Source organism: Cotesia glomerata, linkage group LG5 (genome assembly GCF_020080835.1).
Source record: "Cotesia glomerata isolate CgM1 linkage group LG5, MPM_Cglom_v2.3, whole genome shotgun sequence".
Classification (NCBI taxonomy): domain Eukaryota; kingdom Metazoa; phylum Arthropoda; class Insecta; order Hymenoptera; family Braconidae; genus Cotesia; species Cotesia glomerata.
This window is the reverse complement of record NC_058162.1, coordinates 17,291,365-17,317,190: the sequence shown is the minus strand read 5'-3', so window position 1 is coordinate 17,317,190 and position 25,826 is coordinate 17,291,365. Positions and strand designations below refer to the sequence as shown.

The 25,826-nt window shown below is 35.7% G+C and overlaps 3 protein-coding genes across 3 annotated transcripts; 1 reads left to right on the top strand and 2 right to left on the bottom strand.

The window, feature by feature from the left end:
* Positions 1-4,137: 4,137 nt before the first annotated feature.
* On the bottom strand, positions 4,138-7,022 carry LOC123266076. Its single transcript, XM_044730110.1, has 2 exons — positions 6,469-7,022; positions 4,138-6,427 (listed from the first exon to the last, which is right to left on the bottom strand). The coding sequence occupies exons 1-2, from the start codon at positions 6,489-6,491 to the stop codon at positions 4,138-4,140; spliced, it is 2,313 nt and encodes a 770-aa protein (XP_044586045.1). The 5' UTR covers positions 6,492-7,022.
* LOC123266075 lies at positions 6,510-7,929 on the bottom strand. Its single transcript, XM_044730109.1, has 3 exons — positions 7,560-7,929; positions 6,697-7,469; positions 6,510-6,590 (listed from the first exon to the last, which is right to left on the bottom strand). The coding sequence occupies exons 1-3, from the start codon at positions 7,927-7,929 to the stop codon at positions 6,510-6,512; spliced, it is 1,224 nt and encodes a 407-aa protein (XP_044586044.1).
* A 1,853-nt stretch (positions 7,930-9,782) lies between these two features.
* On the top strand, positions 9,783-15,513 carry LOC123266074. The gene is made up of 3 exons (XM_044730108.1): positions 9,783-9,924; positions 10,902-12,261; positions 12,312-15,513. The coding sequence occupies exons 1-3, from the start codon at positions 9,783-9,785 to the stop codon at positions 15,511-15,513; spliced, it is 4,704 nt and encodes a 1,567-aa protein (XP_044586043.1).
* Positions 15,514-25,826: the final 10,313 nt, after the last annotated feature.

The window sequence follows — 25,826 nt, the reverse complement described above, 5'->3', positions numbered from 1 at the left end:
AATTAAAAAAAATTTTTTTGTAAATTTAAAAATTAAAAAAAAATTTTTGGAACGTACTTGGTGTGCGTCATTGTGCATTTCTATTTTTTTAAAGTCTAGTAAATAGATTTTACGAATTTCATTAAAAGTAAAATATTTTGCAACCGCGTACACTAAATACGTAACAAAATTTTTTTTTTAATTTTTAAATTTACAACAAAATTTTTTTGAAGTCCATAATAAGTCCCTAACACTATAATTGATTTTGAGATTTCAATCTTTTTATTTTTTAAAAAATTTTTTTTCTGAGGTACACTTTTTACATCACTCTTACGCCATAATCATAAATGTCACTGTGACATAAACTTGCAATACGACTACATCATATTTTTACGTCAGAATTTTACGTTAGGAAGTGCAAAATAATGAGTCATACATGACTCATACACGGAAAAAAAATCGGTATCTGCTACCGATTTTTTCGGTGCAGGCTACCGATTACCAATTTTTGAAAATTTCTTATCTTCTTAACGAGAAGTTAAATTCTTACTTCTTAATGAATAAAAAAAAGAAACTTCATTTGAGATACAAATAACACTTACTTAAATACAAAATATTAAAAATGAGTATTTATTAGGTATTTTTTTATTACAAATGTTTATTAAATTAAATACCTTTTGGTAGCTGCAATCGAAAAAATCGGTATAGATTCTGTTTAGAAACTAACCGAGAAAAACCATCCAAGTCCGAAAAAATTATTTTTTAAATTATTTTGTATGTGAATATATATATATTAGGGTGGTTCATTTCCGCGAAATTTTTTTTTTCGGTGCTCATGCAAAATATAAATCTACATATAGAAAAAAAAATTCTCACTAAGTTTAAGCTCTTAATAATAATTTTAAGTACTTACAATAAAAATTTAAAGTTTTACCATTTAAAATGCATGTAAAAAAATTTTTTTTTTTCAAATTTCTAATGCTTAACCGGCTTTTACAATATTGCAAATCGGTTTGATGGACCTTGTGGGGAATTTCACGCTCTTCAAAATAGTTTTAAAGTTTTTTGTGTAACTTGCACTGGTTCACCGGTAGGAGTCGTCAAAGTACAGTTTTTAAAAATAAAATATATTTTTTTTTTAATTTTTCGAGCAAACCGACAAAATTAGGAAGAAAAAAAGGACTGACTCATAAAAAAAAGTTATCCAACCAATATTTAATGTATTAACAGCCATTTTTATACCGGAAAACGTAAGAAATTGATAAATACTAACTCATAATGTTATTTAGATTCATTTTTTTTATTTATTACCATTATATTTTCCTACACTAAGAATTTTTTTTAAATCATTATGATTTCTCACTCAAAATAAATATTAAAACACACAAATTAATAAAAAAACTTCAAGAATAAAATTGTAACATAGATCTTGCAATTTTTCAACATTTCTGTCGTTTACCAAAAAAATAAAAATGAAAATTATTTAATTTTTTGTAACAAAATTTCAAAATTAGCAAAAAATTTAATTATTTTCACTGTCAACTTTATTCACGCTAACTTTGTATAAGTAGAAATCATTCTTCAAAAAATTGCACCAAGCAGTCCCAAGATGGCATATTCTAATTGTTTGTTGTATTAAGTGATTAGTCCGAGAATCAAGTGACGCTGATACTAAGACAGAATAAGCCAATTTTTTAATAAACTATATTCAAATTACTATTTTAATATCAATTTTGTGTTGTCACTTGTGTTTAGTGGTATTGTTGCGTAAATACCAAATGTTCGCGCCAGAACACTTGGTAAATCCGCACTCTACTGCATCAGTGGTGCTGCGATTGACGCGCACCCTGATAGTCAACTCCCCACGGCAAATAGACGGTTACCCGCCAACCGGCATAATTACTCTACACGCGGTGGCCAGCTACACGTGCTCAGTATACATAAATTAATTCAGTGCATCATTGTGCAATACAACTCAACAACTTATCCAGGATAATTTTCCATCATCGGAAATTCAGGTACCAACTTCTTGTCTTTTATAATAATTGGTTAATAATAAATGTTGGTTAATAATAATAATTAAAAACGTAACCTCTCGATTGTTGTTATGCCAGTATCTCGGGATCATGCTTTACATACTATATAAATTATTTTACATTTTGAATCAGCATTCACAAGAGATTAAATAATATTCAGTCTTAATAATATAATACCTGCATGACTCATTAATTAAAATTGTCTTCAGTTCAAGTCGTTGTCATACCTGGATGAGGTGATGTCACTGATCACCAGGTATGCAAATAATCTTATAATCTCTTGCTTTTATTCAAGCCTCTCTTGTGACTGCTGATTTCAGTTCGCGTTCTGACTCTCCTCCGTGCTCTTCACTCGTATCATCGCTCGTACTAACTATTGTCGCGTCATTAATAATTTTTATTGTGATAAAATGATAGATCAACAAATTCATGCAATTAATTAAATTTGAGCTCGTATTCAAATCTTGGTAAAATTGATTAACTCAACGCTCTTATTAAAACCTTAAATTGATATTTGTGTATGGTGCCAACATATTGATAACTCGTCTTTATGATTATAATTACAGTAATTTCAAATACTTAATTTAATAATAATTCTCGTATTACTTAATTAAATAGTTCAAATAAATTAAGAAGTTAAATTTATGATAGTTATTAAGAGTCAAGTGTTCACTAATTTTAAACTGTGATATCTTATATAATAAACGAGAAAACCATGAATAAGTGTTTATAATTTCTTTTCAACACCCAGATCCGGTATAAATAAATATTTAATGTTAAGTTATTTTACATTTTGGTCCCTCGAGCCGGATCGGGTGTTGGAAATCGCGTAAAATAGTCACAGACTCACAATCAGTCTCGTTTCGGGTTCAATTTCTAATACAATAAATAATATTCAGATTCATCAACCATGGGTGACGATAAGGACTCGTCAACAACTCCTCCAGCGGATGCTCCCAAAGAGGAACCTCCAAGTCATTCAGGGACGCCGATCATCCAGATCGGTCATCAGGATCCTGTTTTGTCGAAAACTATCCAATGCGGACAATTCCCGTAATTGTTTCAAATTATACGATAAAGTTGGGATTAGGAAATTAAATCATAATACTTGGATTTTTTGGGGAACAATTTAGAAGAATTTATTTGTCCCCAAAGGAGGAAAACCCAGCTAGGCTGGGAAAAAACCTCCTTGATGAAATTATACAAGTAAATTGTGTATGTGTAAGTGTGAATGTGTAAAATTACGTTGCAATAACGCAATAGGGGTGAGCTCAGCCGCCTTAGATAGAAAATTATTGATAATTTGAATTAGATAAGTCCCAAGGTGGGAGCTAGTAATATCTAATCACTTTGAACTATCTCAGAGTGAGATCTATTAATGTTCAATTGTCTCAAGGTGAGAGCTAATAATATTCAATTGATAACAGAATGTTAGTCAATTGAGTTTGATGTTTTTTGTGTAGAAATTAGTCAAATGATTTGAAGTTGGAATTTAATTATTTATAAGCTAAATTAAATAAGATCGTAATTAAATGTCAATAATTAATTTAATGTAATTAATTGTTAATATCACGCGTCAATTATGGATTGACTAAAGCCGCGTGGCTGATGCAATCCTTTGTTAACGGTGGCGCGTAATGGCCGCGTGGCGTCACTAAATAAATTTACTTGATTTTATTTATGTTAATTCACTGAACTATTGAACTGATTTAAATGAATTGAGAATTTAAAGTATAATTGAAGCTAATATAATTATTTATATTTAATGAATAATTTAAATATTTAAATGAATGTGAGATGTAAGTAAGAAATATCAGAATCGATTCGCACAGAGTAGTCGTACTAGTACAAATGTCCAAGCACAACTGTTGCAGCCGACCACGTGAGCCGGCTTCTCTACCGCTAACCAAGGCGCGCATGAGCGACGGCCATAGCGTGATACGATTATTCCCGAGTTTTAACGATTAAGCCCGAAGGCGCAATTCTTCTTATAAGTATGTGACTAGATCCTTTTCCTAGCGGTTAAACATACTCCCCCCGTTGCGAAGGTTGAGCAAGATATTATGAACAGTGTTTACAATCAGTGATATTACATGATTACAATATTTTGAATTTACAGGTTTTAAGAATTGATTGGTAATGGACATAACAGAGTAATATTCCGTTTATATATGCCTTGAGCTGTTCGAATTGAAGCCACTCGTGTTATGTTATCCTCTCCTGGATGAATCTCGATCACTACTCCCAGCTGCCACCGCATACAGGGTTGGTTTTTGTCCATCAGTAAGACAATTTGATTGACTTTAATATCCCCTCGATTGGAGTCCCATTTTTGCCTGGTCTGCAACTCATGAAGGTATTCCAAATACCAGCGTTTCCAGAAATCTTGTCGCGCCTTGACAGTAAATTGCCATGAGCTTAGTCTATTATCTGGAACGTCAGAAAAATCATTTTCAGGTAGCATAGTGAGAGGACGACCTATTAAAATGTGTGCAGGAGTTAAAGCAATAGGATCATTAGGATCACTTGACAATGAACATAAAGGACGAGAATTTAATATAGATTCAATTAGTATAGCCAGAGAATTTAATTCTTCAAATGTTAAAAGTTGTTCTTTCACTACTCGTTTAAAATGGTGTTTAAATGACTTGACTGCCGCCTCCCAGATACCCCCGAAATGAGGAGATAAAGGTGGATTGAATTTCCAGACAATGTTTTTCTTTATTGCATAGTTGTTAACAATGTCCTGATGGGACTTAGAGTTGAATAGTTGGTAAAGTTCTATTAATTGATTATTTGCACCCACAAAATTGGTACCATTATCAGAATATACATGAGATGGAACCCCTCTTCTACCAATAAAACGTCCGAAAGCTCCTAAGGAACCCTCGGTAGTTAAGTCACTTACGATTTCTAAATGTACAGCCTTAGTAGCCATGCAAACAAAAACACATCCGTAGACCTTGACTTTAGCTCTGTTTCGAAATTTACGTTCCTTGATAAAGAGAGGTCCAAAATAATCAATTCCTACGTGAGAAAATGGCGGAGATTCCGAGACTCTAGAACTAGGCAAATCGGCCATTTTACTTTGTAAGAGAATTGGTTGATATCGAATGCATTTAACGCAATGTCTAATGATTTTACGTACTTGATTTTTGCCATCTAGCAGCCAAAACTTATGTCTAAGATTTGAAAGTGTACTTTGTATACCCGAATGATACAAACTTTCATGAGTTTCTCTAATAATTAGATCAGTAACATAATGACGTGAAGGTAATAAAATAGGATGTTTTTTCGAAAAGGATATAGGAGCATGTTTCAAACGGCCTCCCACTCTCAATAATCCGTTTGAATCAATAAATGGATTAAGGCATCGTAATCGTAGATTTTTAGTCTCTCCGGTTTCTTTAATTTGTTTGATTTCATCATGATATTGTTCGTTTTGAATCAGAGTTAAGATTTTAATTTCAGTTAATAATTTTTCTTCTACGTTTAAAGGTTTGTGTTTGAATGGATTATCTTTTAACATTCGTAAACAATAGGAAAAAGAATTTATAAGTTTAGAATATGATGAAAACCGTTTAAACAAATTGTCAGTGGAAGCTAGTAAACAAGTAATTTTTCGAACACCAGGAAGTTCAGAAAGAACTGCCGGCTTTAAGTTAGGCCAATTGAGAGGATCCTGTGATAGCCACGTAGGACCTATCAACCACATTTTGTTATTTAGAAATTCAGAAGGAAGTTGACCTCTAGATAAGCAATCTGCCGGGTTATCCTTGGTTCTGACATGTCGCCATTCAATTTTACTGCAAAGGGTTTGAATTTGTGTAACGCGATTCGCTTCAAAGACCTTGAGAGTGCTGGGAGATCGTTTGAGCCATTGAAGTACAATAGTTGAATCAGACCAAAATGTGATTTTAGATATGTCAACGTTAAATGAAGGAATTGTGTCTTTATATAATTTAGCAAGTAATAATGCTCCACATAACTCTAATTTTGGAATTGTAACATCTTTAATGGGAGCAACTCGAGATTTGGAACAAACTAATTTCACGATTACGTCTCCATGTTTATTCACTGATCTTATATAAATGCAAGCACCATAGCCTACTCTACTAGCATCACAAAATCCATGCAATTGTATGTCAGTCGGATCAGGAATTAAAATATTTCGTTCAACAGAAAAGTCTTTGATTAGGGGTAATTGTTCAGCAAATTTACACCAGCGCAAATGCAATTCTTGTGAGACCGTTTCATCCCAATGGACTTTTAATTTCCAACATTCTTGAATGATGGTTTTTGCAGCTAATACAATTGGACCTATAATTCCGATAGGATCGAAAATTTTTGCAATGTCAGATAAAATGGTTCGTTTAGTTATTTTTCGTGATGAATCGTTTGATTTGACTGTATAGATAAATCCGTCAGTTAGAGAATTCCATGCTATGCCCAAAGTTTTAGAGATAGGATCATCATTAATAGCACAATCTAAATCTAAGGTTCTTTGATCGAAATTATCCAGTGCGTGTCGGTGATTCGAAGCCCATTGTCTGAGTTCAAATCCACCCTTTCGCACTAGTTGAATGATTTCGTCACGCAAATTTAAAATTTCGGTCAAAGAATTGGATCCGGTTAATAAGTTGTCGACATAAAGATCTCGTTTTAATATTTTTGAAGCTACAGGAAAATTATGAGATTCGTCATCAGCAAGTTGATTTACAGTGCGTATAGCTAGAAATGGAGCTGCAGAAACCCCAAATGTAACTCGTTTAAGTTCAAAGGTACTAATTTTGTCATTATGATAATAAAGGATTCGTTGAAATTTATGATGATCCGGATGTATGCAAATTTGTCGATACATTTGAGCGATATCAGAAGTCATAGCATAGACAAAAGTGCGAAAACGTAAGAGAATGGTGAAAAGATTATCTTGTATAGTAGGCCCTGTTAGTAAGACTTCATTCAAGGAGATACCTTTATCGGTTTTAGCTGAAGCATCAAATACAACGCGTATCTTAGTGGTAGTGCTTGATGTTTTTATTATCGGATGATGGGGCATGTAATACCCTGGTCCACTATCATCCGGTACGTGTACCATGTGGCCAAGATTGATGTATTCATTCATGACTTTATTGTATTCGGATTTTAATGATGAGTCTGAATTTAATCTCTTCTGTAAAGACAGAAATCTATTTAGAGCCTTTTGTTTGGAATTCCCGAACTCGACATCGTCTGCGCGAAAGGGTAGTTTTACTATATATCGACCGTCTGTATCGCGAATAGTAGTGTTTTGATAATAAGTCTCACATGTAGAATCCTCAATAGATCGGGAATCACTAGAACTTACGTCTTCAATAGTCCAGAATTTTGTTAATTGACTCGACAGATCAGTTAGTTGACAAGTTACAGAAAGTATATTTTTGTCGTCAATGACTCCTCCCGCTACAACCCATCCTAGTTGCGTTTTTTGTAATATTAAATCACAATCATTTTGTAAGCAGTTAATCTGTCCGACAGATAGAAGAGAAAGTGTGGTACCTTAACCGATAAGGACATCTACGGGTCTTGGTATATGAAATTCCGGATCAGCAAGTATTATCTTTTTAGGTATGTCTATTTTATTACGTGGAAAGATTTCATTTGGACTCAGCTCTGCAATTTCGTTAACAGTTAAAAATGATAATGATCTTTGAAATTTATTATTTAAAGATTTACAACTTATTTGAACGACATGTTTTGAAAAGGTTTGCATTCCATTAACAGCCCCGATCGGAATAGAACAGTTTTGCATTGGCAATTTTAATTTGCTAGACAAATTTTCAGTAATGAAATTAGCTGTTGCACAGGTGTCAAGTAAAGCGCGAGCTTGTATGAATCCACCCGTTGAATCACGCAACTGGATGAGTGCGCTCATCATCAATTGGAAACGCGCCGTTCTGAGAATTGTCGTATAGTTGTGTACTACTAGTCAAGATGTAGATCCCTTATCAGTTGTAACAGTAATAGGTGACTCGAATTTTACAGCATTGTTCTTTGAAGTATTCGGATTAGAGGGTTGTTGAGTTGTCTTTTGTTGAATGTGCAATTTGGTATGATGGAATTTCTTACAGGTTTGACATCTACTGCTGGAAGGGCAAGTTCCTTTGTGTTCGTGAAGACAATTATTGCAAAGTTTAGCAGATTTTACAAATTTTATGCGTTCTCCTATAGTTAATGCATCAAACTTATAACATTCATAGAGCGGATGAGATAGTTTGCAACATGGACAGGCAGTAGAAGTGGTTGTTACTAAAGCTCGGACTGGTAAGTCTGTTTTTTGTTTCTTGAAATTATTACTCGAATGTTCATTACGTCGTCTTTTAAAAGAGCCATCGGAGTCGCGCTGTTTATTAGGTTTACGTGTACTGAGTCGGAAAGCAGTTTTTATTATAAATTTGCTAAATGCGTCAAACGTTGGGAGAGTGTTATCGTCTTCATACGTTTCGTCCCATTTGTCTCTAATTTCTGTTGGTAATTTAAGTTCTAATAATCTTACTATAAATGCGTCAGTTGGGTTTGCTTTTAATGATTTTAAATCATTCAAGTGTTGTCGAGCATCATCTATGAATTTAGTGAGATTTTCATTAGTCGGGGTTGATATTAAATTAAGATTTAAAAAAGCGTCATAATGTTTAAAAACTAAAGCGCGCTCTTTCTGATAAGTTTCTGTTAAAAGGTCCCAGGCCTGTGTATAGTTTTCTGCACTTGCATTCAAAAGCGCGAGCTTGTTTGCAGCAGAACCAGTTAAACATCCGCGAAGGTATAAAAACTTATTAAGATCATCTAAATCTTTACGTTCGTCGATCAGTGTCTTAAATGTATTTTTAAAAGAAAGCCAATTTTCAAAGTTGCTATCGAATTTTGGTAAATCCGTGGTAGGGAGCTTAGTAAGTCGTTGAGTCTCGAGTGTTCGATTAAGAGTCGAAGCGTTAATTGCAGTTTGAATAGTGGCATTGAGAATATCTTGATTAGGAATTTTTATTTTAGTTGCAAGATTGTAATAAATTTTGCGAATTCCGTCCGCGAGTTCTATTTCTGGGTCCTCAGGTTTGTTCACTTCTAATTCGTCGATGCTGGCATCGTACTGATCGAACATTTTTTCGATTTTAGGAAAACGTAAAGAAGCAGTCTGAATGTCTGTGGTCTTTGCTGTTAATTCATCGTTCAATGCGGTAATTTTAGCAGTTAATAGAACACGTGTTTGTTCTAAAGTCATTTTTGTTTTAGTCATTTTGCGATAAATTTATATGATAATAATAGTAATAATAAATAATAATAATAATAAATATCAATTGATAATTAATTATCCTATTTCTGTAATAAATAGATCACTAACAGTAATCAATTGATTTGAGAAACAATTTAAATAATTAATTATAATTAAATACTAAATAATTTGAGAATTGATAATTAATTATTCTGTTGCACAACAATTAATCACCGGACAATGATCAATTAATTGTGAATTGTCGACTAATTAATTAAATTAAGTTATACGTAAATAATTAAAATAATATCGTAAATAAATATTTGAATGATAACCAATTGCACTAGTTGACCGATGAATTGATTGCCAAGTGACAATCGATCAGTCAGCCAAAGTCAAACAATTAATTAAATTACAAATAAATAAGTTGGATATATTATCAAATGATTAAATAATATATTAATTAATATTATAAATGATTTAGTGTTAAAGACTTATCTTATTTGTATTGAAGTCCAACGATGCTGGCAGCAGCTGGGTGGTATAGTGACTGGATCTTCGGCACGTCTTGCTCGTCTTCGCAAATCAGGGCTCGTGTACACTTCAAACCTCACAGGAGGCACCAAATGTTTTGTCGAAAACTATCCAATGCGGATAATTCCCGTAATTGTTTTAAATTATACGATAAAGTTGGGATTAGGAAATTAAATCATAATACTTGGATTTTTTGGGGAACAATTTAGAAGAATTTATTTGTCCCCAAAGGAGGAAAACCCAGCTAGGCTGGGAAAAAACCTCCTTGATGAAATTATACAAGTAAATTGTGTATGTGTAAGTGTGAATGTGTAAAATTACGTTGCAATAACGCAATAGGGGTGAGCTCAGCCGCCTTAGATAGAAAATTATTGATAATTTGAATTAGATAAGTCCCAAGGTGGGAGCTAGTAATATCTAATCACTTTGAACTATCTCAGAGTGAGATCTATTAATGTTCAATTGTCTCAAGGTGAGAGCTAATAATATTCAATTGATAACAGAATGTTAGTCAATTGAGTTTGATGTTTTTTGTGTAGAAATTAGTCAAATGATTTGAAGTTGGAATTTAATTATTTATAAGCTAAATTAAATAAGATCGTAATTAAATGTCAATAATTAATTTAATGTAATTAATTGTTAATATCACGCGTCAATTATGGATTGACTAAAGCCGCGTGGCTGATGCAATCCTTTGTTAACGGTGGCGCGTAATGGCCGCGTGGCGTCACTAAATAAATTTACTTGATTTTATTTATGTTAATTCACTGAACTATTGAACTGATTTAAATGAATTGAGAATTTAAAGTATAATTGAAGCTAATATAATTATTTATATTTAATGAATAATTTAAATATTTAAATGAATGTGAGATGTAAGTAAGAAATATCAGAATCGATTCGCACAGAGTAGTCGTACTAGTACAAATGTCCAAGCACAACTGTTGCAGCCGACCACGTGAGCCGGCTTCTCTACCGCTAACCAAGGCGCGCATGAGCGACGGCCATAGCGTGATACGATTATTCCCGAGTTTTAACGATTAAGCCCGAAGGCGCAATTCTTCTTATAAGTATGTGACTAGATCCTTTTCCTAGCGGTTAAACAGATCCCAAGCTCCCACCTGTGGCTCCTAGTGATAGCGCCATTGGTCACATCAGCGACTCCGACGCCACTGATGCCGAGAATCCCAAGGACTCACTGCTCAACCCGCAAGATCCAAAGAAACGTGGACGCAAGCGCTTAACCAAGGCGTGTGAACTCGATCTCAAGGTCAGCGGACAATTGTCGAGATTGAAGCTCATCTCTGACATTGAGGCGACTGCTTCATTACTCACAGCTGCTGAAGGCCTGTCGTCACTCAAGGCTCGCATGGAAATTCTCGTCCAAGAATGGCAACAATTTTCATTGATCCATGATCATCTAGCTTCCAATGCCACTGAAGAGTTCATCCAGCATCCATACATCAAGGACCGCACCTTTGATGTAACATACAGATCGTACATTGGGGCTCGCACAGTCTTAAGCACTCTTATTCATCAACTAGATGTTCCAGCTCAACCCGCTCCAGTTCAACAAGTTGTACCACGCGTTCCTCATCGTGTGGCCTTGTCTCCACTGAACATCAATCACTTCTCTGGTGATTACGCCAAGTGGCCAGAATTCAGGGACATGTTCACCTCAATTGTCATCAATTGCGAAGGTCTCCAGGATGTCGAGCGTCTCCACTACCTGAAGACCCATCTGACAGGACAAGCGGCTCAACTAATCGCCAGCACCCCAATGTGCACTGAAAACTTTGCAAGCGCATGGAGTGCAATTCAGAAGAGGTACGATGTTCCTCGTCTACTCGTCTCAGCACAATTGGACAAATTATTAAATTTACCAACTTTGACCTCGAAGTCTGCCAAGCAGCTCTACTCAATCATCGACCAGACCCATGAAGCGATCAGTGCACTCGTCGCTCAACAAGTCAATCTCTGTGTTGGAGATTGCTATCTGCTAACTCGACTTATCATCTCGAAATTGGATCGGTCAACCCGAGAAGCATGGGAATTGTCACTGGGATCATCAGTGGAGTTCCCATCTCTCTCACAGCTTCGTCAATTCTTGACTGAACGCGCTCGAGCTCAAGAACGGTACGAGGAGAGTACCAACAAGCCTGGCGATCAACAGAGGTCAAGTCACTCCAGCTCAAGATCCACCGCCAAGGCCATCAAGGGCACAGCACACGCCCACATGGCTACTTCAAGCACTCAAGGCTCAACGGTGAGTCCAGCGCCTCAGGCAGAAGGGAAAAGGACTCCAGTGGCTCAATACCCATGTGACCTGTGCAAGGGAGACCATTACGTGGTCAGGTGTGATCAATTCGGCAGGATGACACCACAAGAGCGGATCAAAGTGGTGGATCAATTCAGACTGTGTCCGAACTGCCTTGGACACCACCGAGTCGAAACATGCAAGTCTCGGTTCAGATGTAAAGTCTGTCAAGGCAATCATCACTCGATGATTCACCCAGATGGATCAATCACATCAACTTTAACCACTTCGGCTCAACAACAATAAAATACTGTGCTTCTGCACAACAATCATCAAGCTCCAGGATCATCATACTCGTTCAACACCGTTGCCCAAGTTCAAGATCACCGTACTCAAGATTCAACAGATCCAGATCATCATTCATCAGTTCCAGACTCCTCAACTGGTTGTGCTCCAGCTCAACATGCTGCAACGTTACTTGCAACGTGCCAAGTCAATGTCGTGACCAAGCTAAATACTCATCGATTCGCGATTTACTAGATTCCGGTTCTGAAATCTCCTTTATTTCAGATACATTGGCAAAAGTATTACACTTACGCCACACACGGTCCAATATAACCATTTTAGGGATCGGATCATCAAAGGCTGGCCATACTAAGGGATGTGTGACCATTACTCTAGCTTCACAACATTCAGACCAGTCGCTCACGTTGCAGGTTCACATCCTAGGTGGATTAACGGCTCAATTACCAGCCACTTCCGTAATAGGTGCCGATGTGGCTCACTTCTCGGATCTTACACTCGCCGATCCAGACTTTGCATCTCCAGGCCCAATTGATGTCATCGTTGGAGCCAACTATTATGGTCAAGTCATCACTGGAGAAATCATCAGATGCGAGGCACCTGGACTGCTCGCAAAAAATACAATTTTTGGATGGATCATCCTTGGTCCAGTCCAAGCTAACTCACCACCACCACCTAGGGCTCATTACGCTGTCTCCAATCAATGTGACCAGGGTCTCCAGGATTTATTATCCAGATTCTGGCTTCAAGAGGAGGTCATGTTGGATCATTCGCGCTCGTTATCACCCGATGAAGAAGCCTGTGAGGCCCACTTCAAGGATACTCATTCACGAGACAGCTCTGGCAGATACATCGTCAGATTGCCACTGAGATCATCTCCAAATCAACTAGGAGACTCATGTACAGCAGCACGCCGCTGCTTACAGCATCTCATGCATCGTCTCAAGCATGATACAAGACTCAAGACACTCTACATGCAATTTATGAAGGAGTATCAAGATCTCAATCACATGCAACCTGCAGCTTTACAATCATCAGCAGCTCAGTACTTCCTACCTCATCATGGGGTACTGAAGGAAGACACCAATACAAGCAAGATCCGTGTGGTTTTCAATGGCTCAAAACCAACCAGTTCAGGACTCTCACTCAATGATATCATGCATACTGGGCCGAAGTTACAAGTCAACATCTTCGATGTACTTATCACATCAAGAAAACATCGATTCATCTTCATCACCGACGTCACCAAGATGTATCGACAGATACAAGTCCATGAAGATGATCAAGATCTTCAACAAATTCTCTGGTTCGACGAGCAAGGAAACATCATCCCATTTAGGCTCACCACCGTCACATACGGCACGAAATCAGCTCCATACCTTGCCGTTCGAGCGTTACTCCAGCTCGTAGAAGATGAAGGACATCGGTTCCCACTAGCAATCACACCACTCACGAAAGGTCGCTATGTTGATGACATCTCCGGCGGCGCAGACGACTTCGCATCACTTCAAGCAGTTGCTGATGACACTGAAAGTCTCTGCACGGCGGGCGGCTTTCCACTCGCAAAATGGGCAAGCAATCATCGCAGACTACGTCAACTCGATCGTGCGGAAGCGATTACACAATACAAAATCGAGGATCCAGAAGTCAGCACCAAGATTTTGGGGATGTACTGGTCTTCACACAGAGATCAATTTTCATTCAAGCATTTACCATCGTGCACCACTCAACCATGCACGAAGCGCGCAATATTATCAGAGATTGCTCAAATCTTTGATCCACTGGGATTCCTATCACCAATCATTATTCAAGCTAAGATGTTCATGCAGGAACTCTGGCTTGTGAAACTCGGCTGGGACACTCCACTGTCAGCTGATCTTCGGCATAAGTGGATATCATTCAAAAAGGAACTCAACATGATCAACGTCATCAAGATTCCCAGATGGATCCACTCATCCACGACTTCCACTCTAGAAATCCATGGATTCTCCGACGCATCGCAATTGGCGATGGCGGCAGTAGTATTCATCAAGGTCCTACCAGCAGATCATTCTCAAGAAGCAAAGGTTACGCTGCTTTGCTCCAAGACCAAGGTGGCACCGTTGAAACAATTAACTATTCCACGCTTGGAACTCACAGCTGCTCACATGTTGGCAAAACTCGTCAAGCATTGCCAGACAACTCTTGAATATTCTCAAGTGCCAACATACCTATGGACCGACTCGTCAATCACGCTCACGTGGATATACTCGCATCCGTCTCGCTGGAAAGACTTTGTTAGGAATCGGGTGTCATTTATTCAAGATCTAGTTCCAGATGGCCACTGGAAGTTTGTTCCTGGCACAGACAATCCAGCAGACTGCGCAACTCGAGGCTTGACAACAGTTCAACTCAAGGATCATCGATTATGGTGGTCTGGCCCACCATGGTTACTCAGAGACTCATCGTCCTGGCCAACCAGCCCAATTCACCTCGATGCAGATGATCAACTAGAAGAACGCCCAATCAAGGCATTCTACGTTACAGCTCAGCCCTTAGAATCAACTTGGAAGATCATGGAACGCCCAATTCCGTTGCTGCGCATGCTCAGAGTCACAGCAATCTGTTGGAGAGTGCGCGACATGGTCCAGCACAAGCCAAATTCAACATTGGTCCGTCCAATCTCATCCCAAGAAATCAACCTCGCACTTCAATTCTGCATCAAGGAGACTCAGCGAGTTCACTTTCATTCTGAGCTCCAACTACTCGGAAAACAAGCATCATGGCCCAAGGATCACTCGTTTGCACGATTGGTTGCCTTTCAAGACACCGATGGCATCATTCGTGTAGGAGGGAGACTGGAGAATGCTCCAGATTCTAATCAGCAAAAGCACCCTGCAATTTTACCTCGTGATGCTGCTCTTACTCGGCTCATCATCTCTGACGCTCATCAGCGTACCATGCACGGTGGAACTCAAATTACGCTAGCATATATTCGACAACGATACTGGATCATCGGTGGACGTCAACCTGTACGCTCATACATTCTCAAGTGTCTCGTCTGTGCTAGACATCGAGGTATTCGAGCTCAACAATTAATGGGACAGTTACCAGCCCAACGTGTCACTCCATCTCCACCTTTCTCACATACAGGAGTTGATTACGCTGGTCCAGTATGAATCAAATCTTGGAAGGGAAGAGGATCAAAGGTGTACAAAGGCTGGATCTGTGTGTTTGTCTGCTTAACTACTTCAGCAGTCCACCTGGATCTGGTCAGTGACTATTCATCATCAGGATTCATTGCAGCTCTCAGACGCTTCATCCACCGTCGAGGTGTCTGTATATCACTCTACAGCGACTGTAGGACAACCTTTCAAGGCGCATACTCGGAAATCAAACGACTCTTCGTCCAAGGAAATCAGGAATCAAGAGATCTACTCGATTGGGCCACAGTACACCAGATTACATGGCAGTTCAATCCACCAGCAGCCCCTCACATGGGTGGAAAGTGGGAGGCAGCTGTGAAATCAATGAAACATCACCTAACTCGAACCATTGGAGAATCATCATTCACGTTTGAGGAATTTACGACTCTTTTGACGCAAGTGGAGGCGATTCTCAACTCACGACCCATGGAGGCCCTATCAGATGACCCTCAGGATCTATCATCACTCACTCCAGGTCATTTTCTTATCGGGAGACCACTCAACGCCATCCTTGAACCCTCACTCATGGACACGGATGTCTCAAGGCTATCCAGATGGCAGTTCATTCAACAACGTGTTCAACAGTTTTGGAGACACTGGTCCAACAGCTATATCCAACGTCAGTTGGCTCGTACCAAGTGGCACCAGGCTCGCCACGACATTCAACTCAGCTCACTAGTTCTGCTCACGGATGAACGAACTCCTCCAACACATTGGCCATTAGCCAAAGTAATTGCCCTGCACCCTGGAAAGGACAACCTGACTCGAGTGGTAACCATTCAAACAGTAAATGCCACTGTCACTCGACCAATCTCCAAGCTTGCACTCCTGCCACTTGCCCCAGAGCCAGATGCCTAGGACATCTCAAATCATCTCACCGTTCAAATGGATCACTCCAGTACTAAATCAGCAACCCTGTTCCTGATGGCGGGCGGAATGTTGCGTAAATACCAAATGTTCGCGCCAGAACACTTGGTAAATCCGCACTCTACTGCATCAGTGGTGCTGCGATTGACGCGCACCCTGATAGTCAACTCCCCACGGCAAATAGACGGTTACCCGCCAACCGGCATAATTACTCTACACGCGGTGGCCAGCTACACGTGCTCAGTATACATAAATTAATTCAGTGCATCATTGTGCAATACAACTCAACAACTTATCCAGGATAATTTTCCATCATCGGAAATTCAGGTACCAACTTCTTGTCTTTTATAATAATTGGTTAATAATAAATGTTGGTTAATAATAATAATTAAAAACGTAACCTCTCGATTGTTGTTATGCCGGTATCTCGGGATCATGCTTTACATACTATATAAATTATTTTACATTTTGAATCAGCATTCACAAGAGATTAAATAATATTCAGTCTTAATAATATAATACCTGCATGACTCATTAATTAAAATTGTCTTCAGTTCAAGTCGTTGTCATACCTGGATGAGGTGATGTCACTGATCACCAGGTATGCAAATAATCTTATAATCTCTTGCTTTTATTCAAGCCTCTCTTGTGACTGCTGATTTCAGTTCGCGTTCTGACTCTCCTCCGTGCTCTTCACTCGTATCATCGCTCGTACTAACTATTGTCGCGTCATTAATAATTTTTATTGTGATAAAATGATAGATCAACAAATTCATGCAATTAATTAAATCTGAGCTCGTATTCAAATCTTGGTAAAATTGATTAACTCAACGCTCTTATTAAAACCTTAAATTGATATTTGTGTATGGTGCCAACATATTGATAACTCGTCTTTATGATTATAATTACAGTAATTTCAAATACTTAATTTAATAATAATTCTCGTATTACTTAATTAAATAGTTCAAATAAATTAAGAAGTTAAATTTATGATAGTTATTAAGAGTCAAGTGTTCACTAATTTTAAACTGTGATATCTTATATAATAAACGAGAAAACCACGAATAAGTGTTTATAATTTCTTTTCAACACCCAGATCCGGTATAAATAAATATTTAATGTTAAGTTATTTTGCAGGTATATATCGTATTTAAATTAGTTCTTGATATTCTTCAGTATTTATTTGATTACATTTCATCAACTTTCTAACCTAACTTTTGTTTATTATGACTGAAGTAATTGGTAATAGGACATATAACTATTTAGTTGGCTTTCAAATTAAAGAATTTAATTGTTATAAATTACCTACTTATCGTGACGTTATTAATTTATTTATGTATAAACATTTGACGTTAAAATTGACTATACGTATCAGTACTACGGAAACTATCAATGAATTAGAGGCTATGTGGGATAAAATTGGAATTCGTACGACACTGAAACGAAATAGTATTCGGAAATTTGAAAAGTTTTATGACGATTACAAAGACATAAAGAAACGAAAATCTCTTAACAATCTCTCAGACAATCAAAAGCACAAAGTGGAAAATTTCGTTAATCAATTGAACAAATTATTCGATATTGCTGATAATAGTGAAGTTGAGAATCTTCCAAGTGATGTACAGTTATTTTTAGAAGAATGTCGACAAAATGATGGCAATAAATGTTTACCATTAATATCTAAGTTAAACGAAAATGCAATAGTACTTTCTGATCAATCAATTTTGCAAGATATACAGGAGGAAATACAAGATGAAAATAACAACATTGAATTTAATAAGTATAGAATTCTATTCACACTGATGATTGAATTGTCATTTCTGCATTCATAATAATGAATTTATCCTATTGTCATATAAAATTTCACACTTTTTGGCATTCATTTTTGCGATTTTTAGTAAATTCTGTCGTCATATCCTTAGAATATTGAAAAAGTTTAGAATTTTATTTTTGTTAAATAGACAAGTTAAAATATGACATCGGTACTGAAGATGTTATAATTAAAGATATCCTGGACGAAAAAAAAATACTCTACTACTTTTCATTGAAGATCATCTACAGGTAAAAATATTGTACAGTTTTTTACTAATGGAAAAAATTATTGCTAAGTTGTGCTTTGTTTTTCTCACTGAGTAAACAATTTTCATATTTTAATATTAACTACATTTCATTTTTTACAGAATCGAACTTCAAGAGATGACTATCATGAACTTTTGACGTTGAGCTACATTTTTTTAGGAGGTGTACCAAACGAAGGTATAAAATTTAGAGCTCCTGGTGCTATGCACCATGCTTGTTAGCTATCGAAAGCTATCTATAGTTTAAAAATATATATGTTCAAAGAACAATTTCACGTCAACCCTTCAGAATTGTTAGCTTTACGAGAAGTTTGCTTATTTATTGTTTTTTTTTATGTTGAAGCATGGTTCGTAGCAACAAGTGCTATTGAAGCTCCGTATCATGACTTAAAACTATTTCAAAATTTATTAGAGCATAAGAAAGATCACCCAAAAGTTGCAGAAGCTGCTTTAGAGAAACTTTCGAAGCATTTGCGGTACTTAAACGAGAATCTTACAGGCTTGGCGTTTTTTGATCAAAAACTATCCCGAGAAGAAAAATTAAAAATAGTTGATTCTAATAAAAACAAAAAATCGAGCAATAGTAAACATCCTCGATTTACTTTAGACAGGAAAAAGGTTGAAATAATGTCGTCTAAAAGTATAAGTGATTTTGTGACTCAAGAATCTCTCACTATTTTTGATAAGTTTAATTTGACGTGTGAATTTCTAGACATCGACCCTGATTTGTGGGAAACAGATCAAGAATACATTACTTGCTGCGAAACTTTCAAAAAACTACGTGTTGTTAATGATACTGCCGAACGATGTGTTGCACTGATTGAGAAATTTAACGAGTTTGGTATGATGAAGATCAGAAACAATATTTATTATTAATGGTTCAACAATGTAGAAAAGACTTTCCAACGTGCGCCAAAAAACTATATTCAGCTTTAAAATCTTGATGTGTTTTCAATAACATTAGTAATTATTTGAAATTTATTAACTTGTTTTTTATAACTATTTAGATGTTTATCACATTTCAAGCATTTTACATAATAACGTAACCTTCTGTATATTTTGATTAAATTTTTGTTGCTTTTTATGAATTCATGTGTTGTTTTTGTATTCATTATGAGTAAAAAATCATACTAATTTTAAAAAAGTTCTTAGTGTAGGGAAATATAATGGTAATGAATAGAAAAAATGAATCTAAATAAGATTATGAGTTAGTATTTATCAATTTCTTACATTTTTCGGTATAAAAATGGCTGTGAATTCATTAAATATTGGTTGTATAACTTTTTTTTTACGAGTCAGTCCTTTTTTTCTTCCTACTTTTGGCAGTTTGCTCGAAAAATTAAAAAAAAATATATTTTTTTCTAAAACTGTTGTCACAGGGTTTTTATTCCCTGTGTGCGTCCCTCCCTGCGCCTAAATTTGGCAACAGATCCACACTCGGTGAGTCTCTGAATTTATTATTTTATGTTTATTTATTAATTTATTCATTGAATTTATTACTATTAGTATCATTTATATTTGAAATTTCTAATATTATTGTTATTAATTTAAGAATTAATTTTATCTTTATTTCAGATATTTATAATTAATTGTTTTGTCGCAAACTCTCCAAGATGGAGAATTTCCGTAATTATTTATTCTTCTTAAACTATTCAGGAACCAGAATCAGGAATTCTTAATTTAAAATAAAACACTCGGTGTTGGGGTGAATAATTATAAATAATTTATTCCCCAATGGGAGAAAACTCTAGCAATTACTAGAGAAAAACTCCTCGAAGATAGATACAGTCGTGTATGATATGAATAAGTGTGTGTATGTAAGTGAAACAATTGCACTAGGTGTACAATAAGGGTGAGAAAGGATCTCAGCCGCTATTAGGTTGTTGAGGTCAACCGGTACCTGTTAATAATGATCCGAGAGGATCTGAGGATTTTGATCCGAGAGGATCAATGTGCGTTTGATCTGAAAAGATCGATTCAATTGATCCGAGAGGATCGAACGTATTTATGATTTGAGACAATAAATTGATTAGTTAAATTGATATGAAATAGATTTTAATTAGTCAATTTGAATTATTTCGTGATTATAACTATTTTTAATTTATTTTGATTAATTATGCATTATTCGCGAGAATTTAAATAAATTGCAATATTTGATGATTATTACGTGAGAAGCACTAAGTTCAATATTTTTAATATAAGTTAAATTCCGTATTATGAAGCTAAATTTATTCGAAATCTAATTAATTATTATTCATTACTGAAGAATTTGAAGTTAAATTAATATTTAAAGGTGATGAAATTACGCGTCTTATTACCCGGCGTGTAAGTTAAAACAATGGCCGCGACGCCACACCAAAGTACTGCGTCACAACTATCAAAAGTGTTTAAATTTAATTACGATGAATTTATATTATTTTCACGATAAAGAATACGAATCCACAGATTCGGTAGAATCTGGCGCCAAGTTCCGTTCAAATCCGTTGTAAACGGAGCGCCAGACTACCGACTGTGTTTACTGTAAGCAGAACGGTATTTCGAGGTTGCAAAATTTTATTTAATTATATGGTTCTCCTTTTTCCAAAATGATATATTATAAAAGTAATTTATACTTTATTTTACTGTTATTAATTAATTATAATCAATTATAACACTTAATTCGCTTAAAATTATTAAATTTTATCAGCACAAACTGTAGTAAGCCCAGAAATTTCGATCCTGACTTTTTTTCGATGGGGAATATCAGCGCCACAGACTAGATAAAATAAAAATGTGTAGTAATCCTTCCTATAGACACGCAACTACAGTAAAAAGTGATTCATAGCTTGCATCTATGGCCGCCAGGGTGCACTGGAATTACATCTACATAAACTGTAGCTTCAAGGGGATAGTTTGCAGTAAAAAATGCAGTCAACACGAGATTTAAGTTGTTATCAATTGTAAATTTTCATTATAATTACAAAAAATACTAAAATCCGAACAAAAACAGTTTCACTGTAAAAAGTCGCGCCAAGTCCACGTTCATAAGACTATTAGGAAAAAAAATTTTTTCTTTACAAAAAGATACAAAATAAAAAAATTAAAAAATCCGAGTAACCGATATGATTGTTTATGATTTTCGGAAATTAAAAAAAATTTTATTGTAAATTTAAAAATAAAAAAAAAAATTTTAGAACGTACTTGATGTGCGTCATTGTGTATTTCAATTTTTTTAAAGTCCTAGTAAATAGATTTTACGAATTTCATTAAAAGTAAAATATTTTGCAACCGCGTACACTAAATACGTTCTAAAATTTTTTTTTTAATTTTTAAATTTACAATAAAATTTTTTTTAATTTCCGAAAATCATAAACAATCATATCGGTTACTCGGATTTTTTAATTTTTTTATTTTGTATCTTTTTGTAAAGAAAAAAAAAATTTTTTTTTCCTAATAGTCTTATGAACGTGGACTTGGCGCGACTTTTTTACAGTGAAACTGTTTTTGTTCGGATTTAATTAACTAGATGAGTTACTTTAATATCAGAATGAATGTATTACTATGTAATTGTTCACAATGAAAAACACAGAATAAATGAAATTAAGTGTTAGCGAGGCTAGCGGGTATATTGTGTCGGTTACAGGTCCCAAACACAACTGAACTTCGCACATGGCGTCCCGCGCCTCGTGCTTCGTGCCGGCCGGGCTTCTTCCCGCTAGCTCATGGTGCGCAGGTGCAGCAGCCATTACAAAACGTGTTATTGGACATGTTCGCGGAGAACAGTCATAGAAATGACTCTTGTTGAGTCTCGAGTATGGTTAAGCTTTTGGTATAGTTATGAGAGTCGGGATGACCAACTCTCTTTTGCCTTGGTGGCAAAACAGGTATAGTTATGAGAGTCGGGGTGACCAACTCTCTTTTGCCTTGGCGGCAAAACATGAATTATTTATAATTTATTATTATTATTATTATTATTTGTATGCATTGCTGTAAATCATTGTCATATAGTACCTAATTTTACTATGAGTGATAAATCATAGCCTTTACTCGCACGGATGAGGTCCTACAATATCGATCGCGAGCAAAGAGTTTATTGAATTAGGGAAAATGGCTAGAGAGGCCATTGTTGTCGAACACGAAGCCTCGAACGGTTTACGGTGACAAAAATTGAGCAGACACGCGGTGGCCCGCTTGATGTGAGGTACACACGCGGGAGCTCCACTATTGTAAGGAGTGTGGATTTGGTGCCTTGGGTTGAATTTCCTTTTTGGTGAGTACTCACAAGTTGAGATTGATTAATATCCGCACACCGCTATCTCCTGGCTTAAATAATTTATTCTTTTATTGTTTAATTAAATTCACTATCGATTTATCGGGTCGATCCCGTAGCGAGTAAGGGTTATTTTAAGGGGATACTTATACCTATCCCGAAAGCCTCGTGTGGGTCCCTGAAATGGCCAGCAATTACTAGTTAAAGTATTACACTTACATTAATTATTATTACGTTTATAAATAACTAGCTGATACCCACCCGCTTCGCTGGGCATACAATAAAATTTTATGTTGTAACCTAGATGAAAAATATAAACAAAATGATTAATTTCAAAAAGATAATTAATATAAATTTTGAATTAGAGAAAAGTGATTGTTTATGATAACCGGTGTTAGCGAGTATTAAATATATGAGAAAAGTATTTTATTATTAATAATCAATCAATCAATGGGTCAGTTAGTCAGTAAATCTGTCATTAGACAGATTTCCGCATCACCCATGACGTACTGTGTAGTGAGATGCGTTCCCATTATAATAATGTTATCCTAAACATTTAGTCTAGACCGGATAGGTCAAATGGTAGAGTAGCCGACATGTCACCGGAAGGTTCTGGGTTCGAATCCCTGTCCGAGCTATCTGAATTTTTTCTCGCATATTCTGTAAACTCTTATTAAGAAGGTCCTTCCTATTTCTTTCTCAATCTCTTCCTCCTCCAATTATTCTGTTACGTGAATGTTGGAACGATTCACGTAATAATTATCCGTAACTCCTATTCTTTTCCGCTTCATAGTATTATTTAATTTTAAAAATGTCAATAATTTTTTAATTTTAAAAAATGTTAATAATAAAATACTTTTCTCATATATTTAATACTCGCTAACACCGGTCATCACAAACAATCACTTTTCTCTAATTCAAAATTTATATTCATTATCTTTTTGAAATTAACCATTTTGTTTATATTTTTCATCTAGGTTACACCATAAAAATTTATTGTATTCCTATCGAAGCGGGCGGGTATCAGCTAGTTATTAATAAATTCATAACAAATTAAGTGGTATTAAAAAATATATTTATTATTACTCATTTTATTAGAAATTATCTTAAATCGACCGTTCTGTATAATAACTTAACGATATCGTTGTAAAATTTTAGAGAAGACGCATCAGACACAATTTACCATTTTAATTTTAATCATTAAAATCAGTATAATCATTTAACAATATCAACTTGATAATATTTATGTTTAATTTATCTGTGTTATGATATAATCGAGTTCATCCTTCATGATTATTCCAATACATATAAGTTATTTCAGTTATTAATGATTTAGCTATTCTTTCTTAAAAACGTATGATTATGAATTCCTACTGTCCCAACAGTCAATCGATAAAATTTAAAATCAATCATTTTGACAGTTATTATAGCAACGGTAACCATGATAACGGTAACCATGGTAACGGCAACCATGGTAACGGTAACCATGGCAACGGTAACCACGGCAACGGTAACCATAGCAACGGTAACCATGGCAACGATAACCATGACAATGGTAACCATGGCAACGGTTGATTAGCGTGGGTGGTTGTAGGGGGGTTGAGTTCGATAATTTACGGGTGCCACTGATGGTTTCTTAGATTAGAGGGTCAAAATGATATTTCGCTCCCAAAAAAAGAGAGATATAGGGAAGGGAAAGATTATAGGGCACGGGAGGGAGGAGAAGAATGAGAGGGAGGAGGGAGGGCATATGTGATGGTAGACGAAAAATTCATTTTGGCTAGGAATTGCGTAAAATCCGTTCTTAGTGAGCGTCTACATCACGAATGGAGTAACTATGCTAAATTTCAAGTCAATCGGGCGAATAGTTTCAGAGATCTCGTGATGAGTGAGTGGTATTTCGCTTATATATATATAGATATTGAAAAGTTAATATCTAAAATTATCGTTTATATTGGTTTAATTGTTTGAAATCTATTATATTTGTTCCATAAAGGAGGAAGTGTCTATAGACACCAGACACGGGAATCCCGAAGACATAAAATTACAGACACGGAAAAGTTACAGAAACGGATAAATTAAAAAAAATCCCGTTTATATAATTAGAAACACGTTAACAATTTGACACTAAAAACCCGGCTGTTCGTTTAATGCACACGGATTAACTTAAAAAAACAGTATTTATACACAGACGGAGTTACAATCCATGTGAACCAAATGACACACAAAAAACACGGTGTCTCTTAAACATACGGACGGACACTTATAAACGAAATGACAAACTAATAACACGGGAATTCAAAAAATAAAATTATAAATAAAGGCAATGGCACACTAAAAATACGGTGACATTAAATACACGGAAAGTCTTAAAGAAGCGGTATTTTTATACAAACGGAAAAAATTATAAATAAAGTCAATGGCACACTAAAAACACGGTGATTCATTAAATACACACAGAAAAAACGATTTACTTGAGCCAAGTAAAAAATGCTCTTCAAACTGATTTTCTTGATCGAAGTAAATTTTTTTTTCTTCTTTTAAGATAATTTTCTTGTCCTAAGAAATTTTAGACTCTTGCTCCAATAGACTTGGATCTTGGCTCAAGTAAATTTTCTTGTCTCAAGAACATTTGTAGTCTTGGTTCAAGTAAATGTTCTTGTCTCAAGAATATTTGTAGTCTTGGCTCAAGACTTTTGTCGGAAGAAAATAAAATTTTAATTTTTGAAAAATATTATTTCGTGGACTCCCAGAGGTCTGCAAATCAATTTCTAAGCATCAAAGCTATTGAAAAATTTTGACTTTGCCGAGGATCGAACTCACGACTGTCTCAGTACGAAACCGAGTCGCGAGCCAATGCGCTGAGTCGCCATCGCGCGAGTGAATACTATTTCCATCTACATAACTTTAAACTCAGGCCGGACTTTTACTGCTAGAGTTTGGAGTGGGGGGATAGTTGAAGATCAAAAACAGAATTTTCTTGTGACAAGTAATTTTTTCTTGGGCTAAGTAGTAATCCTACTTGCCGGTAACAAGTAAATTCTTCTTTCAAGAAATAGTAAGTTTCAAACTAGAAATTAATGTTTGATTCA